The sequence below is a fragment of the Corapipo altera genome, unplaced genomic scaffold, assembly GCF_003945725.1.
Source record: "Corapipo altera isolate COAL_440 unplaced genomic scaffold, ASM394572v1 359, whole genome shotgun sequence".
In the NCBI taxonomy this organism is placed as follows: Eukaryota; Metazoa; Chordata; class Aves; order Passeriformes; family Pipridae; genus Corapipo; species Corapipo altera.
Window position 1 is genome coordinate 176,102 of NW_020884948.1, and position 20,254 is coordinate 196,355.

General features: G+C 42.0%; 1 protein-coding gene and 2 long non-coding RNA genes across 7 annotated transcripts in view; 2 read left to right on the forward strand and 1 right to left on the reverse strand.

Annotated features, from left to right (window-relative positions):
- Window positions 1–1,023: 1,023 nt before the first annotated feature.
- LOC113956352 lies at window positions 1,024–10,203 on the forward strand. The gene is made up of 3 exons (XR_003530819.1): window positions 1,024–1,283; window positions 9,018–9,164; window positions 9,986–10,203. It is a non-coding gene; the product is annotated as an uncharacterized LOC113956352 (long non-coding RNA).
- On the reverse strand, window positions 2,716–5,195 carry LOC113956351. The gene is made up of 2 exons (XR_003530818.1): window positions 4,816–5,195; window positions 2,716–4,028 (listed from the first exon to the last, which is right to left on the reverse strand). It is a non-coding gene; the product is annotated as an uncharacterized LOC113956351 (long non-coding RNA).
- A 4,204-nt stretch (window positions 10,204–14,407) lies between the features above and the next one.
- ICE1 (interactor of little elongation complex ELL subunit 1) overlaps window positions 14,408–20,254 on the forward strand; it is a 45,199-nt gene continuing 39,352 nt past the window's right edge. For 2 of the 5 annotated variants that reach the window (XM_027662809.1, XM_027662810.1), the window contains exons 1-6: window positions 14,408–14,732; window positions 15,514–15,572; window positions 17,084–17,118; window positions 17,567–17,585; window positions 18,704–18,815; window positions 19,804–19,880. In XM_027662809.1, coding sequence (XP_027518610.1) covers window positions 14,652–14,732; window positions 15,514–15,572; window positions 17,084–17,118; window positions 17,567–17,585; window positions 18,704–18,815; window positions 19,804–19,880 — 383 coding nt within the window. In that variant the 5' untranslated portion in view covers window positions 14,408–14,651. Of the gene's footprint in view, window positions 14,733–14,758; window positions 14,965–15,513; window positions 15,573–17,083; window positions 17,586–18,703; window positions 18,816–19,803; window positions 19,881–20,254 lie in introns of those variants that run through there. The other 3 variants (XM_027662811.1, XM_027662812.1, XM_027662813.1) reach the window with 3 other exon arrangements.

The following is a 20,254-nucleotide window of genomic DNA, read 5'->3' on the forward strand; positions in this document are numbered from 1 at the left end:
TGTGGGCACAGTCAATTGCAGCACACAGCGATGTTCTCTCTCTTTCATCCTTTTCTACCTTACATAAAGCCCTTATAGACAAGTAAAAAAAAAAAAAAGGTCCACCAGCATGTGCTTTCGTTTAAAAAAAAAAGTCTGTTGCTGGGGACAGCTTTTCAGAAGCATCCTTCCAAAAGCTAAATTTGGGCATAAATTGAAAATAGAAACCAAACTTCTGACAGATGAAAAGTAAACCACACCATGAGACAGGCTAAAAGAGTTTGAAGAACAACTTACATAAGGCATAAAATCTAATAATAAACCCCTTTCAAACACTTCAGGCTCTGGACATCTCCAGACAGACTGCAGCACCAGGAAAATTAAAAGAAATTTAAAGGACCATACAGAGAAAATAACCAAAAATCTAAACTCATTCTTTACATCTGTGCTCACTGCAGCAGATATGGATTCCTGAGCCAGCTCTTTTTTTTTAGAAGGGCGCTCACCACCAAGGGTTATGTCTTGAAAGATTCAGTATGTAATATATAGGTTATGGAACATACAGGCAAAATTAATAGTAATAAATCACAAGGACCAGATGGTATATACCCAGGAATTTTAAAAGAATTCAGGGGTGAACTACAAATGTCCTGTGTCATAGTTTGAGATTGGCCTCCCTGAGAGTCAGGGGCTCAGAGGTGGTTGTGTGCCAGGGCAGTGTTCCTTGGAGAGCCAGTCACCACTTGTCTTGTTCGCTTCTGCTAAAAATCATATATACACAGCACCAGAAGCTGCTGGCAGTTTTGCTGTTGGTGTCTGCTGCGTGTAGGTGGAGAAGGCCAGGGGGTGGCTGGGCTCCTTCTTTCCCCCCTCTGGGGGGGAGAGGGGAGCCTTGTGGCCCCCAACTCTGCCTAGGCCAGAGTTAGGGACAGCATTTGGAGTGAGTGTTTGTGAGGGACACGACTCACAGCACCTGAGGTAAGAGGAGAGAGGCAGGCTTTGCAGCCAAGCCCTCTTCCCCCTCCTTTCTGCAATTAAGCTGTGGAGGGGGGGGCTTTTCTTTCTCTCCACTGTAAAGTGGAGGAGAGGCTCAGCATTTAGAGTAGAGCCAAAGTGGATGGGCTAAATATAGCTCAGAGCCAGGGAAAGGAATCCCAGGCAAAATTGGAGACGGACCAAAGAGAGAGGCCCAGAGGATGTCTCTGCCGTGATTTAAATGCAAGACAGCCAAAAACTCAGAGGAGGAATCAACATTCCAGGACACGTACGTTGATAAGCTACACTACAGCAGCCTATGAACCAAGGTACGAGACTGAGAAAGAGAATGACACAGCAGACCGAGGAGAAAGAACTCAAAGCTGCTTTCTTGGACTTCGCGAGGAGAAAAACTGCAGCAAACAGCTTGAGGTTGGTAGGGAGTGTTTTGGGCCCCAAACACTCCCACGAGGGAGAGACTGGTTATTTCCCAGCCTTGAAAGGCTCTTCCTGGACTAAAGTTAAAGGGAGGGGCTTAAAGGACTGATAGAAGTGTAATTATATATATACATATATATATAGTTGGCTTTAGTTTGTATAATATTTATTTGTGTAAATAAATGTATATACTTCCCCTTCCCCCTATAGAAGCCTCTGGCCTGAAAGTTTCTCTCCGGTGTTGGGATAAATTGTGGGAAGGGGTGGGGGAAAGCCTGGAAATTGGATTTTGGATTTCTAATGTGGCTCAAACTGCCACACCTGAAAAATCTCTAATATAAAACTGCTTTGGTAGGAGAAGACAGGGATGTGTCATCTATAGCTGACTTTAAAAAGCTGATTTTAAAAGAATGCTATAAGAAATCTAGAAAAGTACAGGCCTGATGTCCATAGCGGGCAATTTAATGGAAACTGTAAGATAGATCAGAATTAGTAAGGATATGCATAAAGATGTTGTAATAGAGATGAGACATAATGGCTTTTGTAAAGAACTGCCTCACAATTCCACTGAAACGTTTATGAATCCCTTGTGGCTAAGGGAGATAGATCCTGGAATCCTGACCAGGGATTTCTGGAAGGTATTTGGAGAGGCCAGTCATCAGCTCTCAAAAGTTAGACTGCCAAGAAATAAATAATTGCAGGACTAAATAACTGATTGAAAGATAGGAATCTATAGCAGGAATCTACAGTAGGAATCAATAGCCCATTTTCACAGTAAAAGGAGGTCATCAATAGAGTCCCACAAGGAAATGTTTTAGAACCTAATCTGTGCAACATATTTCTCAAAATCTGAAAATGGCAGTGTCAGAGTCTGCTGACAGTACAATGTTATTTAGGGAAATATAGGCAATGGCAGGCTGAGAAGAACTGCAAGCAGAAGAGTCTTTGGTACTGGGTATATGGGCAAAAAGATGGAAGCAGGGCATATGGGAATAAACCATCCTATCTTCACATTTGAAATAAAGAGCCCTAAGCTGTTACAACAGTTATAACAGGTAGTTGTATGAGAATGTCTTTTTTATGCTCAATAGTGTGAAAAAAAAGCAAATCAAATTATTAAGCATTGCTAAGAAAGGAGTAAAGAATAAACAGAGATAACACCAAGACAGTGTAAGAATTGATCAATACTATACACAAATCGAGGTCCTCTATCTCAGAGGACAAAGGAAAAGGGAAAGGTTCAGAAAAAAGGCAAAGAAAAAGGGATCATAAGCAAGATTGACTTAGATATGTTGCCTAAAAGAAGCACTTAAAAGAAACCTCTAAGTTTTAGAAATAAGGCATTCTTTAATCAGCACTGGGTGCACTGGTTATCATTTTGCCAAAATTCACCCTGAGGTATCTTCACTACAGCTTATATGTCAGCATTACATGATTATTCATTTTTCATTCCCTGCATTCCTGTTACGTATTCACGGAATTTCCCAACACTTATTAACATTACATGCATATCCTTATAAGGTCTTTGAGGGTCTTCATCAGTGGTCTTCGGTGGTCTTTGAAGCCCCCCAAAGTTCTAAGTGACCACCTTGTGAACTTCTTCAAGTCAGTGCACCTGGTTAAAAAGTAACTGGATGTTGCCTGGCTAACTGCCTCAGTTCCCCCCTTCATTGTTTCTTTAAATCACTTGGCTCAGCTATCTGTAGTTTCTATGTTGTTGTTCTGAAAAATATATATGTCAGGGTTGACAGCAGGTCTGTTGGAAGGAAGACAGGACTGTAAAAGCTGATATCCTGAACTTTCTGCAAAGTAACCATGAGCTTGCTAGAGCAAGTCACTGTGAGTCTGCAAATGCTGAGTCATTGTGAGTTTGCTATAGGGCAGCCAATCCTGAGGTATGTTTATGAAGAAACACCAATAATAATGCAACATGTATGTTACACTGGGGAGTACAAATGTCAGAGATCTGTTGCAATAAAGATCCTATCCCTCTCCTGTCCTATTTTTGGAAAAAGACTGTTTCTGTGTTGCTTTGGCCGTCTCAACAGCGACATATATATATATATATATGTTTCTGTTATTATGAGCCTCAAAAATGTCCAAAAGACAGAGGAGCTAACTAAAACTTTTATTCGAATAAAAGGGAGAGTTCACTAGACAATCCCCAGTGAAGTCTCTCAACTTGATAGAGGTCACAGCCTCTTTTATCTCCTTGCCTGAAATGCAGGTCCCTCCCCATTTCCCCATTGGCTGAGATACTCTGGGGTTACAGCCTTCCCAACACGCCTACAGTGTGTCCCCCATTGTATGGTTCCTTTGTTTCTGGGCAAATTGCACTTTTCTATAACTAAACAACTGAACAACCAGTAAATTGTCACTACTCAGCATCAAATGCAACCACACCACAAGTTTTGCAAGAACACCTATTTATTCCTAATATTGTAAACACTAACAGTTCTTGTTACATTTCTAAACCCCGACATCAGATAAACCTTTTGGAAAAGAGTGTGTATGTTTATGGATATGATAGAGGTCTGCAAAATCTGGAACAGCACAGACAGAGGAAATAGACTGAGCATTGACCTTTGAAAGGTGATATAAAATAAAAGATCATTTAGAGTCCTGGTGAGGCAGCACTGAAAGAGTTACATTGCACTTAAACTACCAAGTATGGGTGCCCTGCTGATCCAAACAAGTTTGAAGCTAAAAACCATAGTAGTGGGGTACTAATAACATAGTACTGATTAACAGAATGGTCAGTGTCAGTCAAAAGACAGTGGCCCAGCAGGGAGCCTCAGAGATAACTTTTCAGATGTTGAAATTCTGTACCCACTTCTGACTTCTGAGGTGCATAGCACAAGCTGATCTTGCCTTTTTTCCTGGTGTCTGCTGTGGTTTGAGCCCTCTAAAAAATCCATTTTCCAATTTCCAAGCCCCCCCCCCCCCCCCAATTTACCTCAACACCGAAGAGAAATGTCCAGACAGGCACAACTCAGTATGGGGGAAGGGGATTATATACAATTTATTACTGTACACGATAAATACTATAGAAAAAGCAATTATATACACAATATTAACACAATCCCTACCACCCCTTGGACCCTCCCACATCACTTAAGGAGAAGCCTTCACGGCGATAGTGATAAGTCTCTCTCTCATTGGGGTATCTGGGAAAAGGGTCTCTTGCACCCCCACCAGCCCTCAGCTCCTGCTGAGGTCTCCTCCTGAGTTGCAAGGGAAACACTTGCGTCATCAGGTTTTCATCACAAAAGGTCCAGGGAGTCAGCTTTTGAGTCCTTTTCCCCTGGTTTGTGAAGGTTTCTTCCCAGAGAGTAAGATGTTCCATTCTCACTCTCCAGGTTGCAGGCTTCTGGGTCTTGCTCAGTCTTTTTACCCCAAATAGCTTTCACCAAAATTCCTTACCCAGAAAAAGCCTGCCAGTTTGGCTTCCTCTCTTCCTTAGCTGCTGCAGCTTTCAGTTTTTGGCTGCCCTCGTCCAAACCCACATAGGGCACCTCCGAACCCTTTGGCCCGTCTCCTGGCTTGGCTCCAGTACTGAGCCTTATGTCCACACCACCGCCTCCCCGGGCATTGGGAGAAGAAAAAAAGAGCCCCCTAGCCTTGGCCACGGGTACTCGGTCCAGTTATAAACTGTACCAAGCTCCCCTCAGCCTAGCCGGCAAGGGAAGAGGGCCTGGCCCCCCGGCATAGGGGGCCGGAGGCCTCCCTCCTCTCACCTCATGGTTGCGAGTCTCTCCCTCACAACACAAACACTCACTGCCACACACTGCATCCAGCCCTGGCCAAGCCAGGGCCATGGGGGCCCAGGGGCCCCCTGGGTTTTGGGGACCCTTGGCCACCCCTCGACTTCTCTCTCTCTCTCTCTCTCAGACGCTCTCACACTCTGCCAACAACTTCCGGCTGTTATGATATCTAATTTCACAAGAGCGAAAAAAACAGCTGCGATTGGCCCCCTAACCGGAAACTCAGCTGGGACCAACCATTTCCAGCCCCCTGGCCACCAGGGGGGCAGCTCAAACTATGACAGTGTCCCAGGTCCTAACAGTGTTCTTCCTACTTATGGAAGACAAGTTCTGAAGTCCCCACACAGCCCTTTTACCTAGACAAAGAGAGGTGGCCTACAGCAACTGTTCCCTTCTACGCATTGCTGAGATAGTGGACCAGTCCCACAGGGCTCCAAAGAACTTGCACCTTGGTTTGAACCCTTCAGCAAGCAGCAGCTCTGCTGTCCTAGGAGGAAGAAAGCAGCAGGTAACCCATAGGCCTAAGGAGGTGCTGAAAGCTGTCTGGTTTGTGTTTAAGGAAACTTCACAGTGAGCATTTGCGAGACTCTAGCAGTCACACTCTCAACACCAGACACTTAAACTGCTGGGACAGAAGCCCCTTCACAGCAGGCAGCTGCAGTGAACCAACAGGTGCCCGGCTTTACTCCCTGCACACCCCACTCACACAGTCAGACAAGGTTTCCTTATCGGTTTGACCCCAGGTTTCCCATAGCAGAGTCTCAGATGTCTAGTTCATTGAAGTAATTTATTCCTGGCACAGCCATTATTCGAAAGGTCAGCAGTTCACAGCCTCTTGTCTCGGGGCCAATCTGCATTTCAATCTGCAGCTTGCAAGATGAGCTACCTAGACCTCAACAGTTTGGAAAACAGCAAATGAGGTAGCAATGTGCATCACCTAAAGACAGCACGTTGTGTTACCAGGAACTAAGCACAGATCACCAGTCTGCAGGTATAGAGTAGGTATTATTTTAGTATAGCATGCTTAGGGAGGCAAGTAGGACCACAGGCTTTTACGCTAAAGGACTCCTGGTAACTAACTTCTGATGCGCTTACTGCAGGCAACATATTTTGGGGGAAGAATTTAGCTATAAACTCTATCTTGCTACAGAGTTTCCGAGCATCCATTGTTCTGCCTGGAAAATCTTGATGAGTGCTGCTGAGATGCCCAATATGAACACAAAGCATCTCCAATGTCCACACAAAACCTAACATATTTGGCTTACCACACATATATTTTTCAGTTAACTACACTTCTAACCATAAGGCACTTGCTCCATTGCATCTGTCACATGTAGTGGATCTTGCATCTGTCACATGTAGTGGAGCTGGCATGTAGTGGATCTAGCATTGAGTAGTCACATCTCTGTGATTTCTAGTCAACTTTTCCTACTTTATGTAATTTCAAGAAAAAGAATACAAGAGGATTCTTACCAATGTTGTGTCACACAATTTACTATGATAAGATTAAGCTTTCTTTAAAAAGGAAAGATCTTAATGTTTAATTGTGAGGGATTTTAAATAGATCATTGCAACCCTCCTTTCTCTACCACTTATCATTCTTTGAGGAAATGAAGTAAAAGAATTCACTGCATGAAGTAAAACTATATAGGACCACCAGTGCCAGATAATTTAACACCTGGATGTTATCCCAATACTGAGAAGAGGCACTAAGAATGATACTTCAGAAATTATACAGAAAAAGTCTTTGATGTCATAGTAACAGAATGAAGAAGCAAAGCCCCTGTGGCAGTTTGGGCTAGGCCTTCCTTGGTGACCAGTTTGTAACCAAGGAAGGGTCCAGATTTACCCAGTATTCCCTACGATTTTTACGTAAGCCAGACTATAAGAAGAAAGGAGGAGAGGCCTTCGCTCTCTTTCCTTCCGGCGGCTTGGAGGTGCAGGTTCCCTGCTGTTGAGTCTGCCGTGTTGGGGAGCGAGGCCTGGTAAGGCCTTGTCGACCTTGGGAGGCGGAGGTTGCCGGCGATCGTTCCAGAGCGACTCTCAATTGTCCCAAGGAGAGTAGTGAGATATTTCTTTGCTAACTCTTTTAGTGGATAGATATTGGGCTACTAATTGGGATATATATATATATATTTTATTTTGGTTCTGTTCCTTTTCCCTTCCCCCTTCCCTTTCCCTTGTGAAATTGTATATATTTCAATTGTATATAATTGTAACATAAGTGTAAATATATTTATATATATAACTTTAGCTGTCTCTCTCTCGTTTCGGGTTTTCTTAGTTGTGTTTTCTCCCTCTTCTCCCTGAGGTTTGGGGGGGGGGGGATGGGGACTTCTTGTGGTAAGGTTTGGAGACTTGGCAGGGAGCCAGCTTCAAAACATATCAGCCCCTCTCTGAGTTACTTTCATAATCAGAAGAAAACGTGTCTCTGAATTGATGAGTAGCCTGTGGTAACAGAGGTGCTTTCCAATATCTGACAAATCAGATCTAAAAAAGAGGTATTACAGTATTGAAGAGATATGCACTCAGAAAATACAGTAAAGAAGGAGAAAGCTTGAGAAGGGAGATAAGAATATGATATATCATCTTCACCCTGAACTAGGACTCTCCCAGATTCCTACACAATGTCCATTAGATTACAGGAAACAGAAGCTTTTTGCATCCCGCAGTACAGTCACCTGAAAAAACTCCTATATATTTATTCTCAGGACTCTGAATACTATGCAGCAGTGATAACCCAGCAGACAAGTTCAACTGGTGTGTCTGGATATGTCTTACACTAGAGGAAAAACCTGAAAAAGGTGAAAATAGAGAAGAGCAAAAAAGAGCATACCTGTGTCATATCCCTTTACTGTCAATTTATGTAACAGAAACTCATAATTCTGCAGAATGTATGTGTGTGTATGTACATATCTGTATAGAGAGTGAGAGAGAGAGAGGAAGAGAGAGAAGTAAAATAGGAAGAGGTTCAGTTATACCAGACAGCCAAAGGTAAACAACTCCTCTGTGACTAACTGCAAGTAATCATCTAACTGGAAGCCTAGTTAAACAGAATTTAAGGGTCAACACTGAGGCTGACACTGTTTAACATCATCATCAATGACCTGGAAAAGGGGACAGAAGGATCCTAAGCAAGTTGGCATATGACACAAAATTGCAAGGAGCACATGAAAGGCCTGTCATTCACATTGACATTCATAAGCTGGAGGAACGGGCCACTAAGGGAACCCATAATATATACAGAGAGAGGCTAATCTAACTGGGTTTATCCAGCCAAAGGAAGAGAAGACTAAATCTCATTCCTATCTTCAACTATCTAAGGGGGTTTATAGAGAAAAATGAGCCAAGCTCTTCTCTGAGATGCACAATTAAATAAGAAGCAACAGACTCAAACTGAAACAACAGAAATTCTGACTGGAGAGGATAAAATGATTCTTCACTCTTGTAACAGTTAAGCAGGGTGGCCAGAGAGATGGTAAGATCTACACCCTTGGAGGTTCTAAAAAATCACATGGACAGGACCTTGTGCAACCCGATCTAGCTTGTAGTTAAATCCATTTCAAGCAGGTTGGACTACAGATGTAGTTGGACTACAGATGTTGTCCCTTGCAAGCCATTTTTTTCTATAATGCTGTAATGTTATTTATAGTAACAAAATTACAATATGCTTGCCTGCTAATGTCTAAATAAAATAGCTGTTTCAAGTCTGTGTTAAATGAGTTGCTTCCCTCCCATTATCGCATGCCAGGGTGCTGGGGACAGGAAGCAAGAAAAAGTGAAGCTTATACTTCCATCCTGATGTGTTTTCTTTCTACTGAAAAGAGTGGGATCCTATTTGTCTGTGTTTCCATTCTACAGGTGTGAAGTATTTCTAACCTTTCATGTTAGATTGTCAGCAGGAGAACACCGCAAGAATCTGAAATCAGCAAGAGCATCTGAAACAAGAGAATCCACTGAAAGACTGCACAGAAGTTTTTGCATAGGAAGTAGCTCTCCGTATGATAGGTAGAAGCAGCACATTCCCATGGAGTAATATTAAAGTATTAAATTGTAGAATAATTTAGGTTGAAAAAGACCTCTAGGATCATCATATTCAACTGCTAACCTACCACTTCCAAGTCCACCACTAAACCATATTCCTAAGTGGCTACATGACTTTTAAATACTTCCAGGGATGGTGACTCAAGCACTTCATTGGGCAGCCTGTTCCAATGCTTGATAACTCTTTTTCGGTGAACTAATATCCAGTCTAAAGATTTCTTTTACACTTACTACAGTTAATAAACTTTTCTAGTATAAAACTGAGAGTGCCAGAGACCATGATGCTGTCACCTTGACATGCTGTGAAGATGGTTAGGCATCTCCTCTGCAGTCTCTCTAATTGCACCTATCATCAATATTGCCTTCAGTTACTGGTGGTGAAAGGATGACACTTTTGTGCTATTAAGGACCACCTGAGTGTTTTTTTGGGAACATTAGCACCTGATTCTTTCTGTTCTTCATTCATGAAAAACAGGAAGGACAGTCTATGTTATCTCTATAAGCAACAGTAAAGAAATCATGTTTATGTGCTGCCGACTATTTCAGTTCTGCTAAATAAACACAATAACCCTGCAGTCATAATTTAATTCTTTTAAAATGGCCCCATTCAGCAATGAGGAGATTCACAGCTAACCAAGTCGCCAGTTTTCTGTTTTATCATCAACAAAAGAGATCAAAGTCTCTGTGACTCAGACTTCATGGCACAGACATCTTAGCCCTGTATAAGTCTACTGTTGAACTCACAGGGCTTTTTAAATTCCAAATTTATAACCTTTCTCTTTTAGATCCAGTCTGCCGTTCTTAGTGCCTTCCCATCCCCATGCATCTTCTGAACTCTGATGTGCTCATTACTGAACACATATATATTCATTCATATATAATGAAGTAGAACTTGGAATTCCATACCCTACAATCACTCTTCTACTTGGCCTAATCAAGTTAAGTGCAATTTTTAAAAAAGCATATAATTTACATTATTATTTAATATTGCCTATTTAAAATTGTAAGATATATTATTTTTCTGAAGGAAAATAACTAGCTTTTTAACAACTAGTTTTTGTAGAGTGAGTTAAAACAGAACTTTAAAATATTTTCTTGTTGTCAAGGAATGGGAATGTAACATAAAAAAATAAAATGGCAATACAAAATTTTCATAAGTTTACTTGCCTAATTCTGCCTGTATTCAGAGTCTGAACCATTAAGACTTAGGAGCTGTTTTAGAAGAAGTTTGCATTAGGGAGTGTTTCAACTGTACAGAGCTCAACGATAGTGATGATAAGGTTGAGTGCCTATGGGTAAGAATCAGGGGGAAGGCTAATAAGGTAGTAGGCATCCTGGTGGAAGTCTTTCACAGACAACCTAACTAGGATGAAGAGGCAGATGAAGTATTCTGAATGAGGCTGGCTGATGTTTCATGATCCCTAGCCCTTGTTCTTGTGAGATACTTCACCTTGCCAGATGTCTGCTGGAAACTCAACAGAGCAGAGAGAAGGGAGTCTAGGAGGTTCCTGGACTGTGTAGAAGATAACTTCCTGATATAGCTGGTAAGCGAGCCTGTCAGGGCTGATGCCACATTAGACCTGCTGTTTACAGAGAGAGAAGAAACCTGCTGCTGGGAGATGGGGGGGGCTGGAGGTCATCTTGAGCATAGCGATGACAAAATGATAAGAGTTTCCAATTCTTGGTGAAATTAGGGAAGGGGGTCAACAGAATATCTACTTTGGACTTCCAGCAGGTGGAAACAGTCATCAATAACAAAGGGGTCCAGGAAAGCTGGACATATTTTAAGAAGGAAATCTTAAAGGCGCAGAAGCCCATCCCTATGTGCCAAAAGATGAGCCATTGGGGAAAAAAACTGGCCTGTCTGAACAAGGATTTTTCCCAGGAACTCAAGAGGAAAAAAGAGTTTATGACCCTTGGAAGAAGGGGCAGGAAGCTCAGAAAGAGTACAAGGATGTTGTTGGGTCATGTAGAGAGAAAATTAGAAAGGTGAAGGCTCAGCTAGAACTCAATCTGGCCACTGCTGAGAAAGATAATAAAAAGTGGTTTTTATAAATACATCAACAACAAAAGGAGGGCTAAGGAAAATTTCTTAATTGCACATGGTGGGGAACATTGTAAGCAAGAATGAGAAAAAGGCTTAATGCCTTATTTGCCTGAGTCTTTAACAGTAAGACCAGTTATCCTTAGGGCAACTGGCCCCCTGAGCTGGTACACAGGGACAGGGAGCAGATTAGAATCCCTGTATAATCCAGGAGGAAGTCATTAGTGACCTGCTGAGCTACTTAGACACTCAAAAGTCTATGAGTTCAGGTGGGATTCATGAGACAGTACTGAGGGAGCTGGCAGAAGAGCTCGCCAAACCACTCTGTCATTTATAATCAGTCCTGGCTAACTGGGGAGGTCCCAAGTGACTGGAGGTAGGCCAATGTGATGCCCATCCTCAAGGTCAGAAGGAGGATCCAGGGAACTACGGGCCTGTCAGCCTGACCTTGGTGCCTGGGAAGGTTATGGAACAGATTATCTTGAGTGCAATCACGCAGCATGTACAGGATAACCAGGGGATCAGGCCCAGCCAACACGGGTTTAGGAAAAGCAGGTCGCGCTTGACCAACCTTATCTCCCTTCATGACCAGGTGACCCTCCTAGTGGATGAGGGGATGGCTGCAGATGTAGTCTACCTGGACATCAGTAAAACCTTTGAAACTGTCTCCCACAGCATTCTCCTGGAAAAGCTGGCAGCCCACAGCTTGGACAGTTCTTTGCTTGGTTGAAGAACTGGCTGGATGGCCAGGCCCTGAGAGTGGTGGTGAATGGCGCTGCATCCAGTTGGTGGCCACTCACTAGTGGTGTTCCCCAAGGGTCAGTGTTGGGCCCAGTCCTGTTTAATATCTTCACTAATGATCTGAATGAGGCAATCGAGTGTACTCTCGGTAAGTTCGTGGACAATACTAAGTTGGGTGGGAGTGTAACAGGCTGGATTGATGGGCTGAGGCCAGTTTTATGAGGTTCAATAAGGCAAAGTGCCAGGTCCTGCACTTGGATCACAACTCCATGCAGCTCTACAGCGTGGGGGAAGAGTGCTGGAAAGCTGCCCAGGAGAAAAGGATGTGGGAGTGCTGGTTGACAGCCATCTGAACGTACACCAGCAGTGTGCCCAGGTGGCCAAGAAGGCCAATGGCATCCTGGCTTGTACCAGAAATAGTGTGGCCAGAAGGACCAGGGCAGTGATCACCTCCCTCTACTCAGCACTGGTGAGACAGCACCTTGAGTTCTGTGTCCAGTTCTGGGCCCCACAATTCAAGGACATTGAGGTACTGGAATGTGTCCAGAGAAGAGCAACAAAGCTGGTGAAGAGTTAAGAGCACTATGAGGAGTGGCTGAGGGAGCTGGGGGTGTTAAGCCTGGAGAAAAGGAGGCTCGGGGGGACCTTATCATTTTCTACAACTACAAAGGAAGTTATAGCAAGGTGGGGATTGGTCTCTTCTCCCAGTCAACTAGTGACAGGACAAGAGGACACAGCCTCAAGCTGCACCAGGGGAGATTCAGGTTGGACTACGAAGAATTTCTTAATGGAAAGCACTGGAAATGGGTGCCCATGAAGGTAGTGGAGTCACCATTCCCGGAGGTGTTCAAGAAACAACTGGATGTGGAACTTAGTGCTACAGTCTAGTTGACAAGGTGGAGGTTGGTCAAAAATTTGACTTGATGATCTTGGAGGTCTTTTCCAACCTAAATGATTCTGTAATGTCAAACAACTAGAAAATTTCGACATTGTCAATGCTAAAACAAAATTTTGATAACATTTTCACTTAAGCATGAAGAGTCCAAAGAAACACTGAACTCTTCTAAAAACATCTTAGCTATTAATTTCTTTCAGATATAGTGTGATATCTTTCTGCAGAACCCTGCCTTTAAATAACTCACCTAATAAAGTGCCTTGTTACCTGACCTGATCACAGCCCCAAATTCTCAAATCTAAAATGAGTAGTGCTCAGCTCCATTCTCTTTGAAGGGTGCTTCACATGGAAACTTTACCCAAGAGAGTGAATTCATTCCAGTGACACTGACACTTAAACTCTACTGCTGCTCTAATGACTATTTTATTATTCTGTTGTAAAGCTCTCAAAGTAGAAAGATTGAGAAAGCCTGAAATACTGTGTTTCATCAGAGCACTGATCAAGGAGTTAAAAGTTTCAATGTCCAGATGATGGAAGATTTAACATGGTCCGCAGATCTAGAGATCAATATTGATTCCTCTGAGGAATATGTACAAACTACAAGGAAGAAAACAATGAACAAGCAATTGGATAAACTGAGTCAGAGAAAGTTCTAGGTAGACTAAAAATGTAAGCATCAGCAATGTCGCAAAGAGCATTCAGTGAATAAAATCCAACAGCATGTGCTGAATAGAACTAACTCACAATGTGTGCAACTATCTGTCCTGTGTACAAAATACCAAATGATCGCTATGGAAATAATGTGATGGAATCATACCTCAACAGTAATACAGGGTGGAACAACACAGCAGTTACTACTTTAACTTCTAAGTGATCGAACGCATGGCCTGAAACACATCAGCAATCTGTTCTAGCAACAGGTGTCCCTACCCACGGCAGGCGGGTTGGAACTAGATGATCTTTAAGGTCCCTTTCAACCCAAACATTCTATGATTCTATAAACTCTTACCGTAGCTCGCTCACTATAGAAAGATGTTGCATAAGTGGTAGATGCAGGCAGCCTTGATAAGTGTGCTAAATATTACCCTTGAAAGCCTCTTTACAAATGCTTGAGTGAAATGAAAAGTTTGATCTTTTGCCATCAGTATCATGTTCCCACAAGATGCTGAGTGAGCTGAACTGGTGTGCTCCCGTTTTAAGAACGGGGGGTGTGTGCGTCAGAGAATAGCAACAGCTAAGTATGCCCATATCTAGACGGCAGCTCTAGTTCGCCAGAAGGGAAGCAGAGAGAGGGTGGCGAGAGCAGTTCGCCTCAGGCTTGTAGCGGATCACAAGGGCCAGTGTTCGGCAATCCTGGCTTCAGTAGAGATCCGCTCGGCCCGTCCCCGTCCCAGTCCGGGCTGCCCCCTCCTCCGCGGTGCCCACGGGCCCCGCCCCGCTGCTCGCTCCGGGCGAGGGAAGCTGCCCTGTCCCGCGCCTGCGCCGAGAACGCAGGAGCGCCCAGCAGAAGTGCCTGCACCTAAAAGGAGATAAAACAACCTGCTGGTCGAAGGGTGTTGTAGGTGCGTCTTGAAGTTGGCCGAGTCGCTCTTCATCGGCTGCTTTCAACGTCGGTTTCTGCACAGAGCACCTTCTACTGTCTTTTCCGCTGCCACTACTCAGGCAGTGTTTGGCATTACCCTCGAGGAGGTGAAGGCGAGCTGGGTCCTTGCTGAGGCCATGGCGCGGCGTGTGACGCAGCGGGCTGCGCAGAGTCGCCGCTGTGGGCACGATGATGCCGGGGGAGACGCCGCCGCCGGCCGGGACTGCGGCCGCCGCCGGAGCCTGCGCCAACTGCGGTGTTCTCCAGCAGGTAGACACGGGCTGCCCTCCCTGTGGCGCTGGAGCGGGGTAGTGGGGCTGCACCGGGCCGCTGGCGGGTGAAGAGTCCCGGGTCCCACAGTCACCGGTCCTGGCGCGGCGGGAACCCGGCTAGCGTGTGTGGCGAACGGGCTTTGTAAAAGTAGCAGCACTGTCGAGCTTTATCCGGGCGAAATGTGGAAAAGTAGCTCTGGTGTCTGCGGCGTGCCTGGGAATTTTTAGGCGTATCCTTTTGGCTTTGCTTCGGTGCAGTGAAAAAATTGTTATGATTCACTTTCTTCCTTGAGGTCTCTTAAGCGAGCGTGTATTTTTATAGTATTATGCTTTGGGCAATATTCGTTTCTTGTAAATAAAGGGAAGGCCCTGTTGAGAGTCCATAAGGCGCATTTAGAATGAGTATGGATTGAGAATCTGGAAAATCTGTAGACTCAAGTGAGCTGATGTTTTTTATTGCTAATATTCTGCCAAAGCTTAATTGAATTTTGAGGAGAAAATCTTACGGGGATGCAGTATAGAATCTACCGCAAAGGCAACGTTTAAACAGCTTTTGTAGTAAGGCCTCATTAAAGTATGGATGCTTTCTTGTGCAGCTTGCATTCTCTACTTGTATTTAAATGAATATACTTTTGATGAGTTAGTAATAAAAACCAAAATAAAGAAGACAGATTATTGTGTTCTGTACCACACTTGCAATCAAGTTAGGGGTATTTACAGTAGATAGTACTAGTTTTGGGGGTATAAGTTCTTTACCAACTTGAGACTCTTCCTTACAGAATATAAATGAATATGTAGCCGCATTAATTGCACTGAAGCAAAAAATGATTGATGGAGAGTAAGTACAATTGCACGTATGTTTTTGTTTGGTGGGCTGGGTTTTATTGCTCTTAAGTGCTTAAAACAATGTAAGCGGATGCACCACACTAAATGCTCCAAAGTGAAAGTAACTTCTTCACAAGTGGGTTCTAAATCTAGACTGTAAGACTTCTTTAATATAAGCTCTAAAGCAATGGTATGTAATGGCAATAAACGGGGCTAAGTACAGGCAGAAGCAGCTCTGTGAAGAGATTTATTTCATTTATTTATCTATTTATTTATATTATTATTTCATTTATTTGTGTTCATTTATTTCATTCTTGTGAAGAATATGAGAAATAAAGTCGAGTACAGGTATGTATGAACCTTTTAAACAAAATTAAGTCTGATCATTAGAGTATGAAGTGCTGTTGTATTAAATACCAGAATATGGAAAGTGAAGCTGAACATTTTTCAGAACAATAAGGTTCTAAAATACTTCTTATAATTTGTTTTCTCTTATTGCTTGCAGTTCTTTTCAAAAACCATCAACATATGCTTGTATGGAATAAAATATCAAGATATGTTATGTATACCTCCATGGTGTGGCCTAATATCCATGCTATGTCTCCTAATTGTAATGTTTTGTTTCTCATGTACTCTCTCCCAGATACATGTCAATTTGGCTTGAGTGAATCTAAATTCCAGTCCTGCATTCTGGTTTCCAAACAGTATTTAAGAGAGCACACACCGGGACCCTTTTTTCAAAACTCCTTTACTATGTATGATTCCTTTTCTGACCTCCAGACTTCGTATTCCTCTTCCTTCCGCTAATGCACACAATTCTTGTGGGAATTGCTCTTTAACTACTTGCATCTCAGCCTTTCTTTTTTTGCCTTTCTTGATTACTCTTAAATGTTGCAAGAGAAAGTAATGCAACCCTCTCTGTACTGGGGTAATGGCCATGGTATTTCTCTTTCTTGTCCTTTCTTCTCACAGTTCCTAAAAACCATAGCATTTAAGGGAAGAGTTACTTTCCTTGGTGCTGTCCCTCTTGGATCAGGGTGTTACCCTCTTATGGCTGCTGGGAGAATAATGTAAAGATTAAGGCATTTTAGGGTCTTTTGAAATATTTTTTTGAGATTTATGTGTTCTTTTTTAGGAAAACATCTTTTTAAGTTTTAGGAAAACATCCTTTTGGTAGCATGTTATATATGTATCTTTTAATTTGTGCATGTATATTAATCTTTATATACATATATATACATATGTATATAAATTTTTACCTAAACAGCGTTTTTTTAAAAAACTGCAATTAGTTAATGGCTACAAAGTAATGTAACTCATTGAGTTTTTTATATTTCAAAGCAGTCTGATTTGAGGTTTGAATGGCTTAATGAAACAAAAGGGTTATATTGACTACTATCAGAAAATGCAAACCAATCTTGCACTTTCTGTATTTATCTGTAAAGCAAAAGGAGAGATATCCTGACACATAATTGTCAAAATTGGGGGAGAAAATTAGTAATGTCTTTTTTGCTTTACTTGCAGTCGTTTGCTGACAGAATATCAACAGAAATGCACTGATATCCTTTACTTTTCTATTAGTGTCCTTACAGAATTACTATACTTATAACACTTCTTATAAGAGTACTTGAGACTTCTTACTTAAGGTTTAAGTAGTGATATCTCCAGTGAAGAACAAACTGGATAGGTTTGATAAAGAAAATAGGCCTTTGGACTTAAAACTATCCACTTAAAATCTGTCTGTGTCTAATATATGGTTCAAGATGGCCTATTTGAAATCTGTATTGCTGAGAATTACTCTTTCTCTCACGTAACAGAAGAAGCTCTGCTTATTCACTTCAAGTGTACTGAAATGTATGTATTAAACACTTAGTTGTGCAAGTCTTGTGGAGTTTTTTGTGTGAGGAAGTTTTTATTGGATGTTTCTTTGCAAGTGGCAATTGAGTTGAAATACATTTAAGGACATTTGATGAACTGTTTTTAATTTCTACCTTAACAAGAGATTACAGCTTCAATTTGCTGAACGGTAAGTTGATATAGGTTGTTTAATAAAGATGCTATGTTTTCAATTTGCCACCGGCTGCCGCAAGAGAGGAGCCCCAAAGAAAAGATACAAGGACTCCCTGAAACAACATCTCAGCCTTGGCCATATTGATCAACATAACTGGTCTACTCTGGCCTCCAATCGGGAGGTCTGGAGACACACCATCTATAACGCTGCTGATGCTTTTGAGAAAGCACACAGGATCACCCTTGAGGAGAAAAGACAACGCAGAAAGAATCATGCCCTGCGGAATATACCACCTAAGGAGTTTTTCTGCTGTGCCTTTTGCAACTGGACTTGTCTATCTAGTATTGGCCTTTTTAGCCACCAGTGTGCTTGCAGCAATGTGGGTAGAGCCCTTCCCAAATCTTCGTTTGCGAAGCCTTGCCATGATGTTTTCAATCTTGTGGTTAGTTTCGGGAGTCTGATGCTGTAATAGCAGCAGCCCTGGGTCTCAGCTGAGCATTTAGTATGGTCCTTTTACTGTGCTTCCTAGGCCATAGTTAGCAAAGCAGAGAAATCTGTTGTCCTTCTACAGTACCTGTGTGGGATTCTTTCCTGGGCCTATGTTACATAAGAGTCTTAAGTGACCAAGTGGAGATGTGGAGCTCATATTTTGATGGTAGTTAAATGTAAGCCTATTTGGGGCAGCCATATTTGTATGAAGTATTTTGCCTTAGAGTTGTGGCTGCGTGCTCTTGCTTACTCTGTCTGATTATAGAGGAAGAGGCAGCATATAATCCTGCCTGCTGAAGAATACTGCAGTTGGACTCTGCTCTAATTTTACAGCAATATGTAGGCAGAGGCACTTATTACCAGCACTTTAGTGTAGGCAGCACACCTATGTGGCATATGCCATCTGCTTGCATTTAGCTTCAGGCTCAGTGTAGTGTTTTTTAACCAGATCTTAAATTTTCTTTAAATGTTGGATAGAAAAATGAGACTGCTGAGACTCTAAAAGCTTTTGGGTATCTCTCACAGCAATTTTCCATAGGAAAAAAGCAAAGTACTCATGACACTTGACTGAAGAATCAGAATATTACATTTGAAAGCACCTGTGTTTTTGGCAACTTCTTTTTTAATTGCACATCCCGTTTCAGAGAGATCTCTGTTCTTCGTTGCCAAGTGGAGCAGATGTTACAGAAAATTCTGCCTCTGGAAAAGTGCCAGGAAGAGTTGGGTTCCTTGAAGGCAGAGTTGGAAGAGAAAAAGGTGTGCTTGTAAGGTTTAAATGACTTGCACTTTTTCCATTGAAGGAAATGTATATATTTAATGTCATCTTAATGAAACTGACTTTAATGAGCCCAATTGTTATTTCCAGCTTATTGGGGCAGGCAGCTCTGAGTTTAGGTGAAATTGATTAAATGATAGCAGGTTTCAGAGAGGCAAAAAATTTAGGTTGTTGTAGTTCATATGATTTTTGATCAGATTATTTGTTTTTTATTTCCTCACTTAGGAAGGAAGGAGAAACACTCAGATTCCTTTGGTTTTCTGTTCTGCTCTTACCAGAATACTGAATACTTGTACTACTGAAAAGGTGCAAAGACAGTCTGTGCAGAATAGGTTATGCTTCTGTTACCATTTTGAACATATACTTTCAGATTATTAGCTTCTAGTGTTTATCCCTAATTTCTCTCCCATTTCTCCTGAGATTTAGTCTGCAGGAGAAAAGCTTTTAACTGTTCAAATCACCTAAATATATGTATTTCCTATACATTAACTATTATTTCTGCAAAAAATACCCCACCCTCTTTCTTATATTTTTTTCATGATGGTACAAGACAGGATATTAATATTTGTCTTGTCGCTGTACATAGTTTGTCTTCCATGTTAGAACTGTTTATAAGTCCTCTTCCCTCAGCAAGTTTTAGTAGCTGATGTCCTGATGGCACTTTCAAAAACAGCAGGATTATACATATGGTGCATAATAGTTGTACTTTTGACTTCAACTTTGAGTTCCTATCCAGATAGATGTTAGAGGCACATACTCAAAAGATAGATAAACACATAGAGATTTATGTATTTGTTTGTTTGTTATAACTTTTGCCGTTAAAGGAGGATAACCTGACTTTTCAACTTGCTTGTTTTCTCATGGAATATACTTTTTTGGCTATGCACTAGAATAGGTAAGGTGTCTGCCATCTTTTTTTTTTTTCTCCGCAGTATGGACATATTTTAACTCTGCTTTCCTTCTTCACAGAGTTCTCTCAAGATTTATCGTGAGAGTCAACTGGAATATGTTAAAATTAAAGAAGAAATAGTAAACAGTGATGCTATGTGAGTGACGCTTCTTTTTTTCACAATCTTTCTTTCCCCCTCTTACCTCTTCCAGAACTTGATCTTATACTTTACCTAGTTACACTTTCCATTTGTTTATGGGTTCTTACAACAATGAGTTGATGGAAGACCAGTCTTAAATTTTGTAGCAAACACACTTGAGTGTGGTGTTAGTTTAATTATTATCTTGTCTTGAAGTGGCTCTTGGTGGTTGTTTAGCAGAAGTTTTTTAAGAACAGGATGAGATAGAGAAAAAGCTTTAGTTCTCCAGTTTTAAGTGATTTTTAGTCTCAACTTTTTGTTATTTCCATCCATTTCAGTTGTGCTGATAAGTCCCTGAGGACAATAGAGAAATTATCAAAGTGGTCTGCACT